The sequence below is a fragment of the Perna viridis genome, chromosome 12, assembly GCF_037379345.1.
Source record: "Perna viridis isolate PV_CMFRI_1.1 ecotype Kerala chromosome 12, ASM3737934v1, whole genome shotgun sequence".
NCBI classification, from domain to species: Eukaryota; Metazoa; Mollusca; class Bivalvia; order Mytilida; family Mytilidae; genus Perna; species Perna viridis.
This window is the reverse complement of record NC_142456.1, coordinates 23,969,241-23,986,794: the sequence shown is the minus strand read 5'-3', so window position 1 is coordinate 23,986,794 and position 17,554 is coordinate 23,969,241. Positions and strand designations below refer to the sequence as shown.

At 32.9% G+C, this 17,554-nt stretch overlaps 1 protein-coding gene across 1 annotated transcript in view; it reads right to left on the bottom strand.

Annotated features, from left to right (window-relative positions):
• LOC148601762 (uncharacterized) overlaps window positions 1-17,554 on the bottom strand; it is a 247,117-nt gene that overhangs the window by 129,366 nt on the left and 100,197 nt on the right. The window contains exons 88-99 of the mRNA XM_088556149.1: window positions 17,304-17,465; window positions 16,378-16,633; window positions 13,941-14,104; window positions 11,723-11,908; window positions 10,547-10,799; window positions 9,418-9,575; window positions 7,400-7,573; window positions 6,181-6,436; window positions 5,134-5,309; window positions 4,205-4,378; window positions 2,567-2,822; window positions 204-367 (exon numbers count right to left, since the gene is read on the bottom strand). Of these exons, the coding sequence (XP_088412275.1) occupies window positions 204-367; window positions 2,567-2,822; window positions 4,205-4,378; window positions 5,134-5,309; window positions 6,181-6,436; window positions 7,400-7,573; window positions 9,418-9,575; window positions 10,547-10,799; window positions 11,723-11,908; window positions 13,941-14,104; window positions 16,378-16,633; window positions 17,304-17,465 (2,379 nt within the window). The remainder of the gene's footprint in view (window positions 1-203; window positions 368-2,566; window positions 2,823-4,204; window positions 4,379-5,133; window positions 5,310-6,180; window positions 6,437-7,399; window positions 7,574-9,417; window positions 9,576-10,546; window positions 10,800-11,722; window positions 11,909-13,940; window positions 14,105-16,377; window positions 16,634-17,303; window positions 17,466-17,554) is intronic.

The following is a 17,554-nucleotide window of genomic DNA, read 5'->3' as shown; positions in this document are numbered from 1 at the left end:
AGTTATAAGAACAGGACCAAAAACAAATTCTGAGGACTACCTAATTTATATATTAAATAGTCTTGTTGGCTACCTAGCGAGAAAAGTTAGTGTCAAACCCTCTCAGAGGCACATTTTTTTTCCTGAAGGGATAAACTTCATTTTTAAGAAGTGTACTGTTGTAATTCATAGTCTTGTATTCCATACAATTAATCAGACCTTACCTCGCACATTGTAAGTTTCATCCCAGGTACATGTTTGTTTGGGGAAAGTAACGTCCTGTAATATAATCTCATCTATCTCACAAGGTCCAATGGTCTCAAAACAAACCTTCAGCTTCATGTTAAGAACATACACTCCTTCTCCTGGGAAATCTTCTACACTGTATCTGTAATATCAACCAGACTGTCATTAATAAAAAAAAAATTTCAACAGTCGGTATAGTTTCACTTTTTATTCTTTGGCCTTAATGACACTCTTCCATGGAAACAAAAGTCACCTGATCGTAATACTGTTTCTTGGTTGGCCAAATACTGATAACTTAGTGGCATTCAAAAAAACTGTGTTGAAAGTTGAAATTGTGTGCCACCTGTTATTTCTGCTTGAAATGTAGAAAATTATAAGTAAAAAGAAAAAAATTTCCGTGTCAGCTATCTTTATTTTTAAAGATAGTACTTGTTTAAAGATTGTTTTAATTTTTGACCAACTTATGCAATACAGCCAACTTAAGGACACTGTTTATGCTTCATAAACTGCAAAGGGTTTTATGAAAAAGCATTGACGATCCCAAAATATGTTATGCAAGCATGACTTTAAAACAATCCTTATATTTCAAATTAAATAATCGTCATCATTTTTACCAAATCTGAAACTAAAAATCTGTGATTTTTGCATAAAAATGTATCTGCTTCAAGCTTCAATATATATCCATTTTTTATAAACCCTAGTATGCATATCATTATATCTTAAAAATGTACAAAATTTTAGTTCATAACATTAAATTGTTTTAAGACTTGGCAATTACAAAGTCTTATTCTCAAATTCAGTGATTTTGCATTTAATATGAAGTTTTTACAAAAAAATTTTTAATCAAATAAAACCAAAATATAATGTGCAAATTATGACATGATTTACATATTTGAATAGTAATTAAAAATGTGCAAAATATTATTTTACATAAGAATACAGTTCTTTTTTATATTTTGTGGTCATCTGGGACAGACATAATTAACTATAAAACCTGTAGCCATGATGGGAGGCTCTTACAATTTAGATTTTTATGGTTTAATGTCCTATGTGAACATTTTGTGCATTTCAGAATGGGAATGTTTGTCTAATCAAACAGGCCCTTCTTTGTACATGTGTACTAATCCATAACACTAAGTTGGATCTTTCTTGTGCAAGTGTACAGAAGCAACAGCAAGCATGTACGCATGTCACCCAACTCCAACACATTATTCTAAATCCAAGCCAACCAGTAGTCACTCTATCCTCTATCCAAGCCAACCAGTAGTCACTCTATCATCTATCCAAGCCAACCAGTAGTCACTCTATCATCATCCAAGCCAACCAGTTATCACTCTATCCTCTATCCAAGCCAACCAGTAATCACTCTATCCTCTATCCAAGCCAACCAGTAGTCACTCTATCATCTATCCAAGCCAACCAGTAGTCACTCTATCATCTATCCAAGCCAACCAGTAGTCACTCTATCATCCATCCAAGCCAACCAGTAATCACTCTATCCTCTATCCAAGCCAACCAGTAGTCACTCTATCATCTATCCAAGCCAACCAGTAGTCACTCTATCCTCTATCCAAGCCAACCAGTAGTCACTCTATCATCCATCCAAGCCAACCAGTAATCACTCTATCATCTATCCAAGCCAACCAGTAGTCACTCTATCATCCATCCAAGCCAACCAGTAATCACTCTATCATCTATCCAAGCCAACCAGTAGTCACTCTATCATCTATCCAAGCCAACCAGTAGTCACTCTATCCTCTATCCAAGCCAACCAGTAGTCACTCTATCATCTATCCAAGCCAACCAGTAGTCATTCTATCCTCTAAATACCAAGTCCTTGGAGGAAAAACAGTCACTACCAAATAGTAAGTGCAAGTGTTTGTAAGAATCAGGCAAAATTGGAAAAATCAGAAACATGCATGCCAAAACCCCACCAATTTGACAATGTAATATCATTCAAGGATACTTAATTTGAAAAGATCATTATTTGATCTTTGCATCACTGGCTTTGCACAGAAATTTTTCAATAGAATTTTAGAAAAATGAGGTGTTTGACAGAATTACCTGCCCTTGAAATGTTCATTTTCAGTGTATTTCAATGAAATTGTAACTCTATGGGCCAGAATGATATGGAAAACCTTGTGTTTTTCTTGATTCTGATTATGCAAATAGTCAAATTATACTATCAAAATGATGGGTTTTTTTTATATCATGTTTCACCTACTGCCTGATTCTTACAGGGATTGGCACTTAAGTCTTTGGTGTGACTTCCCCAAGGATTGAACCCACAACCTCCTGAACAAGAGGCAGTTGTCATTAATAAGAAAATGAATGAACTCACTCTAATCTTCCAACTCCAAGTAGTGTAAAGTTGTACACTGATCCAAATGAGAACCCATCCAATAGCTTCTGAGTTGTTAACATTTTATCTATTCCAACTGTAACCTCTTGGTAGCAGGGGTCAATGTCAATGTAAAATGTCAAGGTCTGATTTAGAAGGGGTACATGAACACAGCAATCAATTGTTGTACAAGAAGAATTCACCCTGCAGACAACATCATCTGACAACATAGGAAGTTCTATTTCTTTACCACAAGCTGCAAGAAAACATGAAAACAGTTTTAATTTGCAAATATTTGTTAGTTTTTTGTGTGATATCTTCTTTCCCTTATATGTGTTATCTTCTTTATTTGGTTTGCTACATTGTGTAGATTGTCTTTGTCTCCTCTGTTCATGTTTCGGCCATGTTTTCAGATTTTGACGTATTTGAATTATCCCACAGCTGATCCTTCAGTATTTTTTTGGCCAATATTTTGTTCTCAGTTTAAAAATCTAGTGGTGAAACTGAACATTTCTATATAAATGTTTTAACTGTTTGGAAACAGAAAACTGAAACCAATGGTTACAGTTTATTTATCCTACTTTTAATAATCATTCACAACATTTTGGGCAAAACAAATCAGATAAAACCTGGTAAACAGCAGACTTGGTAATTATACCAATAGTAATTGTAATTATCAGAATAGGAGAGTTCGCCAATCTCATTAGTGATGTCATATTCACTAATTTGCATATCATTAAGTGTCAAATTGGTTGGAAAATAAACAACTAAATAAACAATTGACAATTTCATGATTAGAATCCCAATTTTCAAAACTTTATAACTTTGTTATTTTATATCCAATTTTGGGTCTGTAAAATGTTTCATTTAGATAAAATAATTCATATTATGTATGTGAATTTATAACTGTTAAAATAAATTTGTAGTGATATTTATATGTAAACCTCTTTTTTTGTAATAAAATCTTATGTATATATAGTCTAATTACTGAATATTTATTTAAAAATTCAATGGATAAAAAGAATTTTATTTGCAATGTTGGGAACCAAAAGAATTTTTCAATTATCTTTAAAAACAAAAAAGTCATGATTATTTAATCAACCAAAACCAAATCACAGGTAAGTGATGACATCACAAAGAACTCTCCTATACTGTAATGTATTTATATTGACAGTTTTTCATGTATAAATATTCTGGCAAAGGAATATATCTATATGTATAAATGTTCTGGCAAAGTAACATATCTATATGTATAAATATTCTGGAAAAGGAACATATCTATATGTATAAATATTTTGGAAAAGGAACATATCTATATGTATAAATGTTCTGGAAAAGGAACATATCTATATGTATAAATATTCTGGCAAAGGAACATATCTATATGTATAAATATTCTGGCAAAGGAACATATCTATATGTATAAATATTCTGGAAAAGGAACATATCTATATGTATAAATATTTGCCCTTTCAAAAAAAAGTTATTGTTTCATATTATTAAAAATCAATTTGTGACTGATGTTTTCTCATGTTTATCTGGGTAACCCAATAAGAAAATGAGTACACCTAGTTAGTGAAAATAGAATAGAATTGACAGAATTCACTCATATTTATTTATAGAATTTTATAAACTGACTATTATTCCATCTATTTCCTGTTGTAACAAAGAGTCCACCTGACTGTTGACATGATGGATGGTTTAGATACGACTGGACGTTCAGATGAGATAGGAGCTTAGCTGATACTGTCAGAGGTAATGGCTCTATTCTGGTGTAGTTATTAGCATCAAGCCAACTGGTCAAAGAAAATCCTGTAAACAGATGGTTCATTATATGCTTATTTTGAATCTATGCCACATTTTCAATACATCTTAGGCAAAACACTAAACCAAATTAAGTCTTGTTAGTTTGAGTGCTTTCTATACCTCACTTGGCAATATAAATGGAAGTTGACATATCACAGTGATTAAAATTGTTTACAATATACAACTCATGGAAGTGAAGCTTCAATCAAATCATGAATTATTCTCATCAAGGGGAGCTAAAAATTTCTCTTTCATTGACATGTGCTGAAAAAAGTCCCATATAACAAGAGACAGATATCAGAGAGAAACAAACACAGCTTACAACATACATCCCATTTATCATTCATACTTAAGTAGAACACCAGCTAAGAATCATGCAAAATGTGATAAATGGTTGGAAAGCCTACATATTTTGATGTTTGATATTTTTTTTTAATTGCCATAGTAAACAGAAATTAATGTTCGGTTTTTCATATAACCTGTGTTATTAGGAGATAAAAATTACAAAGATTGCACTGTAGATTTCAAAATTACGGGAGATAACTCTGTACAGGACAATCAAAAACAATAGAATCTATTGGATTTTCAATATTGATTATCTCCTAAGAGCAGGCAGATCAGAATGAATAATTACACATTTCATAATACAGACCCATAAAACAACTTAATTACAAAAATAAAAATATGTAGCCTGTTTTAGGGTGTATTATATATTACAGAATTTGCATGATTCTTACAAAGATAGCTACTTGAACACTAACCAGTGACAAAGAAGTTAAAGCCCCAATCACACTGCTCCTTTGGAAGTCTGTACTTGGTCAGGACATTCATATTGATGAAACAAAGGACAGTTGTATCTGCATCAGCTTCCATACAAATCCTCAGTACTAAGTCTAACATGTAGTCACCTTCCACTACAAGATCTACAGCTGTGAACCTAGAAAAACAAGCTTCAGTATGGTGCTTCTTCCTTTGTTATTGTATAAGACAGATCTCCTGATTCATCATTTTAGTCGTGACATACAAGTTTGAATTAAAAACATTTTAGGATGCATCAAGTTCATTAAATATTATTTCACGGAAAACTTACTAATTTTCGCTAGCTGTTTATTTCCACTAGTTAGAAAAGAAAGAAAAAATCATTAAAACAAGTTGCTGCAAATAAGTCCATTCGTTATAACACATGTTAAAAAAGGGTGAAAGTTGCAAAAATAAATATGGCGAAACCTGTTTAAACCAAACCCTTAATAAACTGAAAACCTGTTTAAACCAAACCCTTCATAAACTGAAAACCTGTCTAAACCAAACCCTTAATAAACTAAAGACCTGCCGAAACCAACACTTAAACTAAAAACCTGTCTAAACCAAACCCTTAATAAACTGAAAACCTGTCTAAACCAAACCCTTAATAAACTAACAACCTGTCTAAACCAAACCCTGAATAATTTGTAAAGACCTGTCTAGGACTTTTTAAGTCTCTTTATAACAATTTAAATGTATTCTGAACCTTGCTAAACTGTACACCTGTCAAAAAAAAACTAATCTAGTTTAAATCTAATTTATATCCTGAAACATGAAAACACAGTTTATAGTACTTGGTTGTCCTTTTTCATATTCCCAACTTTTACTTTGGACCAATGGACTGCAGTAGACTCAAATTCAAGTATTGGATTTATTGGAGCTGCAGTCAGTACTTTGAAGTAAAAATGTTCCTCAATGAGACCGCCAACCTGGTTGTGTGTTAGTGGTTTACATCCTTTTGAAAAACTTGCTAAAATGGCTTGAATACAGACCATAGCATCACTTACTCCATTCTGACAAATCCAAATAGCCAGACATCAGTTGGCTCAGTCCACGAGTAGTCAGATAGCAAGATGTCAAAGGTCAACTCCTCTATACTGACGGTCAGCTTAAATAGGCAGGGTTCAAAGTTCACCTTGGTCTCAAAAGACCTGCCGATTCTAGGGTTGTCTACACAACAATAGACAGCTGTACAGTGGCTGGCAATGTGGCAGTTAGCTTCTCCAACTATTGGTGGTAAAGGCTGAATGGGTGAAGTACAATCTACAACGTGTAAATTAATAGAATAATAGTAAGAAAATAATGAGTATTAATAGTACATGAACTTGTATTTATTAATTAATATTTGTTGTTCTTGCATTAGAAAAAAGAAATGATTGAACATCCTCTATTTAAAATGATAATGTTTATCATTGTTTTAACTTTGCATTAAATCTATTTTGACTGTAGGTCTGTGTTCCTGCTGTTCAAATCTAGCAAATTCCCTGATTTTTCTTCCTGCTATCTTTAAAACTTATGCTTATATCTGCTTAAAACTTTGAAAGTATTTTTCCAATCATAGTTAGACCATATATATTTAGTTATAAAATTAGGCAACAAAGCATTAACTAACACTAAATCTAGAAAAAACTGAGAGCAGTGCTCACTAAATTGATACCCACCCACTCACCCATTTGATAAGATGCACATTTTGTTTTTATTTTAAATCTTAATCTAAAATTGGAATTGCACAATGGGAATATATAATATAAATTCCATTCAGTCGTATACAAAGAGTAACAGAAAAGAGATGGGTACCCCTCTGCATAATAGAATGAAGGAAGGAAGGAAAGAAGGAAGGACATCCCTTTCGCTATATATCCCATGACTGTTAATCTTTGGAACAGTTTATATGTGAGATTCTCGCTCATTGACATTGTCTCATGTGGGAGATTTTTACGTAAAAAGCTAAATTTTTATGTAAAAATTCAATTATTTCGTATTTTTCAGAGAAAATAAAGTAATATTAACCAAAAACCTCCCAAATATCTTACATTTTTTTGTGGAATATTCTAAACTTGTCATTGAATTTGTGTAAATGTGGGAGGGTTAGCAGGTATGTACCACCATATGCACAGAGGGGTAAAAAATTTTAATTTCAACCATCTCGAGTGAAGAAATAATTTAAACCATATAACTGAAGCAGAATGTAAAATTCTACGAGGAAGTACAAGTAACAACACTTACTGTTTGTCCAGCCATCTACTGCTCCAGCATAAGGGACATCACTCCTGTTACACTGAGGGTTTAGGAGGAAGTCAGTCAAACCAAGGGTATGTAGTAATATTGACAGCTGCGTCGAGTCTAAAGTTTGGTTCACACCTATCTCATTTTCCGTTAGGAAAGCACTGTAGGAAAATTCTGTAAGAGTAATGGAAAGAGTTAAGTGTCAGTCTCTGTGTATAAGAATCAGGCAATGGGTGAAACATGGTACAAAAAAAAAACCAACCATTTTGAAAGTTTCATTTGACTATTTCCACCATCAGAATCAAGGTAAAAAGACATAATTTTTCATATCACTTCGGTAAATTTTGTTATAATTTCATTAAAATGCACTGAAAACGAACATTTCAATATCAGAGCACTTAGCTTTTGACATGCATGGTTCTGATGTTTCACATTTTGCCTGATTCTTACAGAGACTGACGCTTAATAAACTAAAGCAACTATGACTGCCGAGTTGTTTCATGCATAAATTAACTCTTCCAGGATTTTTGGCTAGAGGGCTCATATTTCAATTCATGATATCTGTTTTATTAAAAGTAGCAGTAGTCATAAAAATCAGACAGGAGGTGATTCATGCATGTCAAAAACGGACAGAATTTACTTTCATTCTTACTTAGAAACAGTAACAGACCACATAATCAGTCTTGGTTTTTCAGTTGATTGTTGGAGTTTTGAGATAAAAATTATATAGATTGGGTATGAAGTTGCACTTTGCAAGAGTTATCTTTCTTGATTTGGTTGGTTTAGTGCAATATAAATGTTAGGTTTTCTAAAAAAAAATATGCATGACTATTGAACTGTAAAATTGAAGCATAAAAAGCATTATTATTTCAGTGGTTTTTTCTACACCATGAATCACCTCTACCATAGGCAATGTATGAATTTTATATGTACTGATGCTTAACTATACCCAAAACAAACCTTGACTTTAAAACATATGAATTACTGTAAGTGCCAGTCTCTGTAAGAATCAGGCAGTATGTGAAACATGGTATGAAAATACCCATCATTTTGAAAGTTTGATTTAACTATTTGCACCATCAGAATCAAGGAAAAAAGATTTTCCATATCATTTTGGTAAATTTTAAACATTTTCACTGAAATGCACTGAAAATGAACATTTCAAGAGCACACTGATAACACTGTCAAAACCCTCAATTTTCTAACATTCTTTTGAAAAATTTCTGAGCAAATCCAGTGATGCAGAGATCAAATAATGGTCTTTTCAAATAGAGAAAGTATCCTTGAATCAAATTATATTGTCAGATCAGTGGTGTTTGATATGCATGTTTCTGACTTTTTCCATTTTTTCTGATTCTTACAAAAACTTACTATGAATGAGTAGGTAAATGCTGCACATCAAATAATGAAAAATGTCTTAGAATTTCTTTAATCAATTCAGAAAATCTTAAATTTATTTATCCAGTTGTAATGATATTAGCAGAAATACTATCATGCTCAGTCATGATATACTAGTATAGTACAAGACAATATACACCCTAATATCATTTAATTCAAAAAATGAGATGCTGAAATTTTCACAGAATATACTGTAATTCCAGTACACTAAACTCAGTGGCACATCCAGGGGTGTTTGGGGATTGAAACTTTTATTGGAAAATTTTAATATTATGCAAAATTTGTGAAAAACGAACAAATAATAGCCTAGACCACCCTCCCCTTCCAAAATCTCTGGATCTGCCCCAGCTGAATTTCACAGTAACAAATCTGGATCAAAAATAATAGCCCAGAAACCCCACTTCCCTCTCCAACATCTCTGGATCTGCCTCTGCTGATTTTCACAGTAACAAATCTGGATCCCAAATATAAGCCTGGAAACCCGCCTCCCTTCCAAAATCTCCAGATCTGCCTCTGCTGATTTTCACAGTAACAAATCTGGATCCCAAATATAAGCCTGGAAACCCCTCTCCCTTCCAAAGTCTCTGAATCTGTCCCTGCTGATTTCCATGGTTACTGACCTGGATCAATAAAACCTGATTTCCAGTCACAGACAGGTTTAGGCAGAATTGTGTTAGACATTATTGGTACAGAAATTACACATGGTTCACTGGATTCAAAACATACAGTCAGGTTCAGGTTAACTCTATAGTTCTGTACCAAGTCTTCTATCATGTATCTGTTATAAAAAAATGCATCATTAGGCCCAAAAAATTATTATCTTTTTTTCTGCTACTACCAAAAAAATTAGGGTATGTAGGTAGATGAAATCATTCCATTTTTCAAAAGCATTTTACAGAGTGTTAATGGAGAAACAATCTAGACTTTAACAATGCTTGCCTCAAAATGGCCATAAAATGTTTAGGCTAGGCACAAAAATTTAGAGCAGGTAGGTAGGAGAACAGGAAACAGACATATTATTTTCTTGGCCTTACTGTGAAAGTATTTTTATTTGTGGCTACAAATTTTCCAGGTTTAGGAAAAAAATGTCTGTTCATAGATTCTTGAACTGTGGATTTAACAATTCATACAAAGGAATGGGAAACTTCTTTTCAGCTGGAAACCAAATTTCGTGGTTCACCAAAGAAAACCATGAAAAGTGGTACCCCCCAAAAACAATACAACAGTATTCTACCCATTGAAATATTACTATTATTCTTATTTTTACTACTGGTGGTCTTTTATGATTCAATATTCTTTGCAAAAATTTCATTTTTTGAACAAACTTCACCTACTAAGAAGAAATGACCTCTTAGTAATTTGAATCTCATTAAATTGATTCAATTATAAATACAATGCAGTGGCATGTGTTTTCATGCTGTATATATCTCAACTCATACGGGAAGTTAATAGACAGCAACAAAAATCAATTAAAATTTATGCCCTATCCATATAAAGCCATTTTCATAATTTAAAATAAATCCATCCATTCTGAGCAGAATAAATTGCAATGAAATTCTGACAGACAAGACGATTCTAAAATAACACCAACCAGTTAGGGGGTATAAAGTAAAAAAGAACTGCAATCCTCATTTTATTAAATTTCGACATGTTTGTCACAATTTCTTCGGTAATACTTAAAATGAGATTGCATTCGATAAACTATCAATTGTGTGCATATACAAGGCTTTACAGTTATGACCTACTCACTCCAATCCAAATACACCATGTAGCTTAAAATAATCTTTCTGTCCAAAGTTGTAATCCAACAGACTAATACCAATTTCTATCTTCTCTATACCAACATACATCTGGTAATGACAAGTCTCTATACGTAGGACTGTCGTGATGGAGTGCTGGAGTATGTCAATATCTGTGCAGCATGATACACCAGTACAGGTATCGTAGAAGTGACAGCTGGTACCATTGGGGAGGTTTTGTAGGGTCACTTGCTGTGTGCAACCTGAAGTTTAGAGAGTTTATTAAGATCAGGGATGATTTTACGAGGTCTACTGACAAAGCAGAAATTGGCAAATTGGAAGTAGATATACAGTAAAAAAGAATTGTAACGGTAAAATCTGGATTTGAAATAACAGATACCACTAAAAAGCAGGAAAAAAATCATCCCTGTAAAATAAATTAAAACCAGCTTTTAACAAAAACAAAGAAAGAACACAGGTAAAACAGTACACTCCCTTTCCTATGCAGCAGGGATATACCCTGTAGCAGAATATTTTGTGGGTGTAAAATGTGGTGATTTTGAAGCAAAAAGGTATACAAACATATTTGTCATTTCCAAAATTGGCAGATGAAATGTGGTGCACTAAGTACTGAAGCCCAAAGTCCATATTTGACAAATTCATTTTAGACAGACCACTAAAATACACCAAAATAAGCACCTTGAGAAAAATACCACTATACAGTAATAATACAGACAGACCATCAGATACATCCTAAATGTGTAAGACGTCTGAAATATGAATGGCTCAAAATCATTCCATTGCAAATGATGTACATAATTTGTAAGTTATTTAATAAACATAAAATGTATATTCCCATTCATTAAGACATCATCCATAACAACATGGCAATGCCTCATGGACACAGTCTTGATTTAAGTAGAAATACAAATATGTAACTCCATCCCTATCAAATCATTCTATGTATTTATCCCATCCAGGGATGTCAATAGAAGCCATCAACCAGAAAAACTGGGCAGCTTCTATCTCATCTTTGAACGGCTACTCTATTTTAAAAAATGGATGAACTCCTGCAAAATTTTCATCAGTCTACATGCTCTTTTTTCTTTTTGTCCAGCTACTTAAAATACTACTGGCATCACCCCCATCTCACTTGATAACTTGCTATGGATATATAATCCTTTACCTTTATTCCAGCCAACCTCCTCAGCTGAGGGGTGGTATGGTAAAATAGTTCTGTCACACTGAGTTTCTAGGAGTGCTGACGCCACACCAATATCATGGAACAGTTGAGAGGCTAAATGAATGGATAGTTTGGTTGTTGTTGCTGGGTCCAATCCTTTCTCAGCCAGATAGCTATTCAGAGAAAATCCTGGAAAGATAATGTGACATGAGGCCAAAATAGAAAATATCCTAGATTCTCATCCCCTCCTAACCAGATTATTTTCAGCTGCCTTAGAAAAAAATATTTTGATTTTTTGTCTTATTAAGGTGAATTTCTTTAAAATCGATAGTATTTTTTAACTAAAATTGATAGAAAGTTAAAAAAAAAAAAAATAGCCCGTCCGTCCCAAATTTTGAACAGTTGGATAAGAACTATAATTTTTTTTCATTGTGATCTTATGAAGGTTTAGTTCATCTAATTAATTCAGAAACATACTTTTTTAAGGAGTTCAGTCAACTATCTGAGACACATTTTGATAATTTTTGTTTTAATCACGGAACCAAATAAAATAGAATGCAGAGTTTAATCCTATTTCAGGATTAAGAATTTAGTTTCTAGTCAAATGTCATCCCTGTAATGTTTAGGAATGATATATTATAATAACCTGTTAGGTCATTAATTGTTGGCCTAAGTATTCATAAAAGTGTTGAGTTACTGGAAATGTATATTGAATCATCAGTAACAGGTTTCATGGTCTATTGAGATATTGCCACTTTTCATGGTCTATTGAGATATTGCCACTTTTCATGGTCTATTGAGATATTGCTACTTTTCATGGTCTATTGAGATATTGCCACTTTTCCTGGTCTATTGAGATATTGCTACTTTTCGTGGTCTATTGAGATATTGCTACTTTTCATGGTCTACTGAGATATTTCTACTTTTCATGGTCTATTGAGCTATTTCTACTTTTCATGATCTATTGAGCTATTTCTACTTTTCATGGTCTATTGAGCTATTTCTACTTTTCATGGTCTATTGAGATATTGCTACTTTTTATGGTCTATTGAGCTATTTCTACTTTTCATGGTCTATTGAGATATTGCTACTTTTCAAGGTCTATTGAGATATTGCTACTTTTCAAGGTCTATTGAGATATTTCTACTTTTCATGATCTATTGAGATATTGCTACTTTTCAAGGTCTATTAAGATATTACTACTTTTCATGGTCTATTGAGATATTGCTACTTTTCATGGTCTATTGAGATATTGCTACTTTTCAAGGTCTATTGAGATATTGCTATTTTTCATGGTCTATTGAGATATTGCCACTTTTCATGGTCTATTGAGATATTGCCACTTTTCGTGGTCTATTGAGATATTGCTACTTTTCAAGGTCTATTGAGATATTGCTACTTTTCAAGGTCTATTGAGATATTGCTCCTTAGCTGAGATTTGAATGGTCTATTGAGATATTGCTCCTTAGCTGAGATTTGAATGGTCTATTGAGATATTGCTCCTTAGCTGAGATTTGAATACATTAGTCATCCATTATTTGATATTTTAGTGCTTGGTAGATTTTTGTTTCTTTTGTAGAAACTTCAAGTTTATAGTTTGAGATACAAATGAAACTCATCAAAACTTTTATTGTACTGCAGTGCATATTTTCTGTCGTAAATCAAGTGTAACTTTTGAAGTAATTGAACAAAATGTCTGATTTTTCTGTTTACTCGGTCAACAATTTTTATTGTTGACAGGGCAATAGTGCTGTACTCATATTTCATGGTTTTCCCTTCCCTCATTGGCTTATTGAAGTTCAGATATTCTAAGGATTTATCCTTGAACAATGTTAAAACCAGATACTGTAATAAAACATTTGTCGGCTGTTCATTTGGGAAACAGTTAATTCATTAGGCAACAGTTACCTTCAACACTGCCTAAGGAAATAGTAGGTATCTCTTGTTAATAAATTAACTATTCCCCTCATGACCATTCCACAAATGCATTTTACTGACCAAGGCAATAGTGGTGTATTCATATTTCATGATTTCCCCTTCCAATTTTCATTGGCTTACTGAAGTTCAGATATTCTTGGGGTTTATCCTTGAACAACGTTTAAACAATCAACAATCATGGATGCTCTTATTATTTCTTGGTTATGAAAGCATTGTTATTGTTCACTATAATAATCAAAAAACACTTTCACATACAACCAAAGAACATGTGTTTGGTAGTCACCTGGGATGATGAAATCTGTGTTCCAGTCACACTTTGGTTTGGGAAGTCTGTCATTATCAAACAGCACCAGGGATACTTCACATGGACCATTAGCTTCTAAGCAGAGAGATATATTCATACTGATCACATATTGTTCTTCTCCAACCAAATCCTCAACCACAAAGCTATAATAAACCAATTCAATTTTTACAATGCCAAGTAAAAGCATGTAATATGCCCACCCACTTTTTTTAATATATTAAGTTAATTACTAAATAATTCTGAAGCGAACGATCAGAGAGCAACCAAAAATATGAAAGCTTCCTGTATTACATGAAAAAGAACATGGTATGAAAAATTATCAAAATCTTTCAAAGCTGTTAGGTGCTATTATACAAAGTGTAGATGGATGGATATCAGTATACTAATACCAAATTAGTCAAATATATGCATAAAAAAATAGCCAATAACTTACACAAGTTATTCTTCTACAGAACAAGCATTTGGTGCTAACTTTTAATTGAAAACTATTAAAAAAATATTTTTTAAAGTGAAATTGATTTTACTGTGGAAATTATTTGTCAGGAGGTATCAACCTAAAAGTAAGCAACTCTGAAACATGAATTTTACTTTAAATTAGAGCGAGTAATGTAGTTAACTTCTGGAAATAGAATTGGTCTTCCCTTGATTAAATAACCATAGCTGATAAAATTTCTTATGTAGTTTTCAGTAGGAAATAAAAACTTTGTATCATTTCATATTTTTCTATCTAAGTAGAACAATAGGAAGTTTAAATCTCTTAGTTATTCAATTAAATACCAAAGGAAGTTCATTAGGTCATTAGCATTTAATTAAGGGAAGACAACTCTATCCCCTGAAGTTAACTGTTTTACCTACTGTAGGATTCCATAAAAAGAAAATATGACTACTCATGGCCTGTTTGATGTTCAGTCAAGTGATTATTAACTTACAATGAACCTATAAAGTTGTACCGTTTATAGCCATACAGACAACATGAACTAGTCAGTACTGAAGCATGAATGAACAAGTATACATAATTATTTATAATCAGGATATCATTACTTAAATCATGCATTTTATGAGTACTCCATGCAGCTTAATGTACATGCATAAATTTGAAAGATCACCTGTAAAACTTAAGTGCTCGTACAGATAAACACTGACAAAATAAAGGATATCAATATTAGAACACTGTCATGACAACTCTGTGAAAAATACAAAGTTTCACACCATGCACATGCTATCAGTTCAGACTTCAGACAAAATAAAAATGTTCATGCATCTTTTAGTTTTCAGTTTGTCTTACTTTTTGGACTTCCCTACAAGATCATCTATTTTCACACTGAAATTCAAGAGTCATTTAAATAGAACATGTCATGTGGGAAGTACATATGATAATGTCAAGTTGGGATTACAATTAAAACAAAGTCGAAATTATCTTATAATGTCCACTATTGGAAAAATATTGAGGTGTCCCAAGTAAGGGTTCCATATTTTTCGATGAAGAACCATCCCCTAACACTCACTTTTACACAAATTCTTTCGGAAACTGTAGTCAAGCAGTATGATGATGCACTAGAACGCAATATACATATTCTACATTTCTGGAATCATTTTCACTTTAAAAAATGAAAATATAGCCTCTCGGAACCTGAAGTTAAAATTTTCATAAAATAGTAAGCCTGAAACTTATGCACTGGTATTAAAGTGAAGCCATCCCATTTTTTGCCAAAATTTCATTCAATAACCCATCCCTATACCCAAAAGAAACAAAAAACTTGTTGAAAGTTTTCATGTGAATAAAAGTTTTACCACCTTTCTACTTCTTTGATGACTCAGGAGGAATCCTATTTTAGACAAAACTCATATTCCCTCCGTTATATAAATATAAAATCAAATAAACCTTCATCCAACTTCTTATGTCCATTACACTTAAAAGAGGACCCAAATTTCTGACCCTCTAATTAAAAATCATTCTTTCTAATTCTTGCGTCAAAGAGGACCCAAATTTCTGACCCTCTAATTAAAAATCATAGTCTTCTTTCTAATTCTTGTGTCAAAGAGGACCCAAATTTCTGACCCTCTAATTAAAAATCATAGTCTTCTTTCTAATTCTTGTGTCAAAAGCACATTAAAGAACATCAATATGCCACTCCTGCAACAAAAGTGATTGATTGATTATGTTTCAACTTCCTATGGCAGATATTTCATTCATTTCAGGACAAGAATGATTGACCAATCAAACAGACGCTCTTAAAACTAGTCTGACATGCTGATCCAGATATTTGTTGTGTAAGCTCACAGAAGCATCAGCCCAGTAATTTGACTCTGAGTCAACCAGCTGTCACTTTATTTCCCAAATACCATGTGATTTCTAGAGTCCTGCAACAAGAACTAATATACAAGAGCAACACCAAAAATGACTTTTACTACATACTTGAGATTATAGACATCATAGAGTGAGAAGTGCATCCATTGTCCCCACGTATAGTCTACCAAGGAATAGTTTAACTGTAGCTGTTCTATAGCTAGAGATAGTCTGTAGTTACAGGGATCGATGTACACATAGGAACTGAGAGTACGTCCTAGGCTCGCTGAGTCAGAGCAGCATTCCACACCTGTACAGGTTGACAGCAGATGACAAGTAGTTGTATTGTCCAGTTTCCTGAAGTCACTTATAGTGTTGGTACAATCTGTCAAATGACCAGAGTAAATATTATTTTCATAGCAAACTAGTATACACTTAGTTATCTGAGTACATAATTTACATAAAGATCCACAAAAAAGTACTAAAACATGAACACTAAACAGCTTGATGATTCAAATATGTCACATTCCAAAAAGATGGCCTAAATGTGAGCCTAAAGATAAGCTTCTAAATTTTGCTCAGTGTATTCTTTAAAGCCTTGTCATATTTAGACTGTTTCACTTCATTAGGAATAAGATTTCAAAAGTAACGAAGACAGATATTTTATACCACAGGTTTTAAACACATTTAATCTACCATTAATCTGCTGGGCCCTAAAAAAGTGTCTGGTTTTTACTGTATGTTAGTATATATAGAATCTACAACGACAGCGATTTGATTAAAGAAATTTCTCACATGGAGAGACATTTCATAATCGAAGAGCTAAAGTTGTAGATTCTGTTTCTTTTAATTTTTCAAAACAAAAGCATAGGCATCATTTAGCATCTATAACAAGGCAGAAATTCTAGCTATCTCCTGTTTATGACATCAACAGTTGCTACAGGGCAACAATGACATTTTATAATATATTCAATCTCTCTAGAACAAGAACTAATTACTCACACTGGCCAAGAAGTGTGGAAATCTGTTTATTTTTTTTGTTATAAAATGCCTACCATTGACCCATTCATGTGTATAGTTGAAGTCAGCAGTATTTCTATCACAAGGTACTGGGTTCATGAACTCAGCAATCCCTAACTTCTCTAACAGTTCTGATACCTGGTACACAGTCATTGTTGAGACATTTAGTGCCATCTTATAGTTTGAGATTGAGAATCCTGTAAACAAATTATTTCCATAAATTAATTAAATTAATTTAGACAAGAGTTTAAGCATGGGATGTCATGCTAAAGTGCATGAAGTTTAG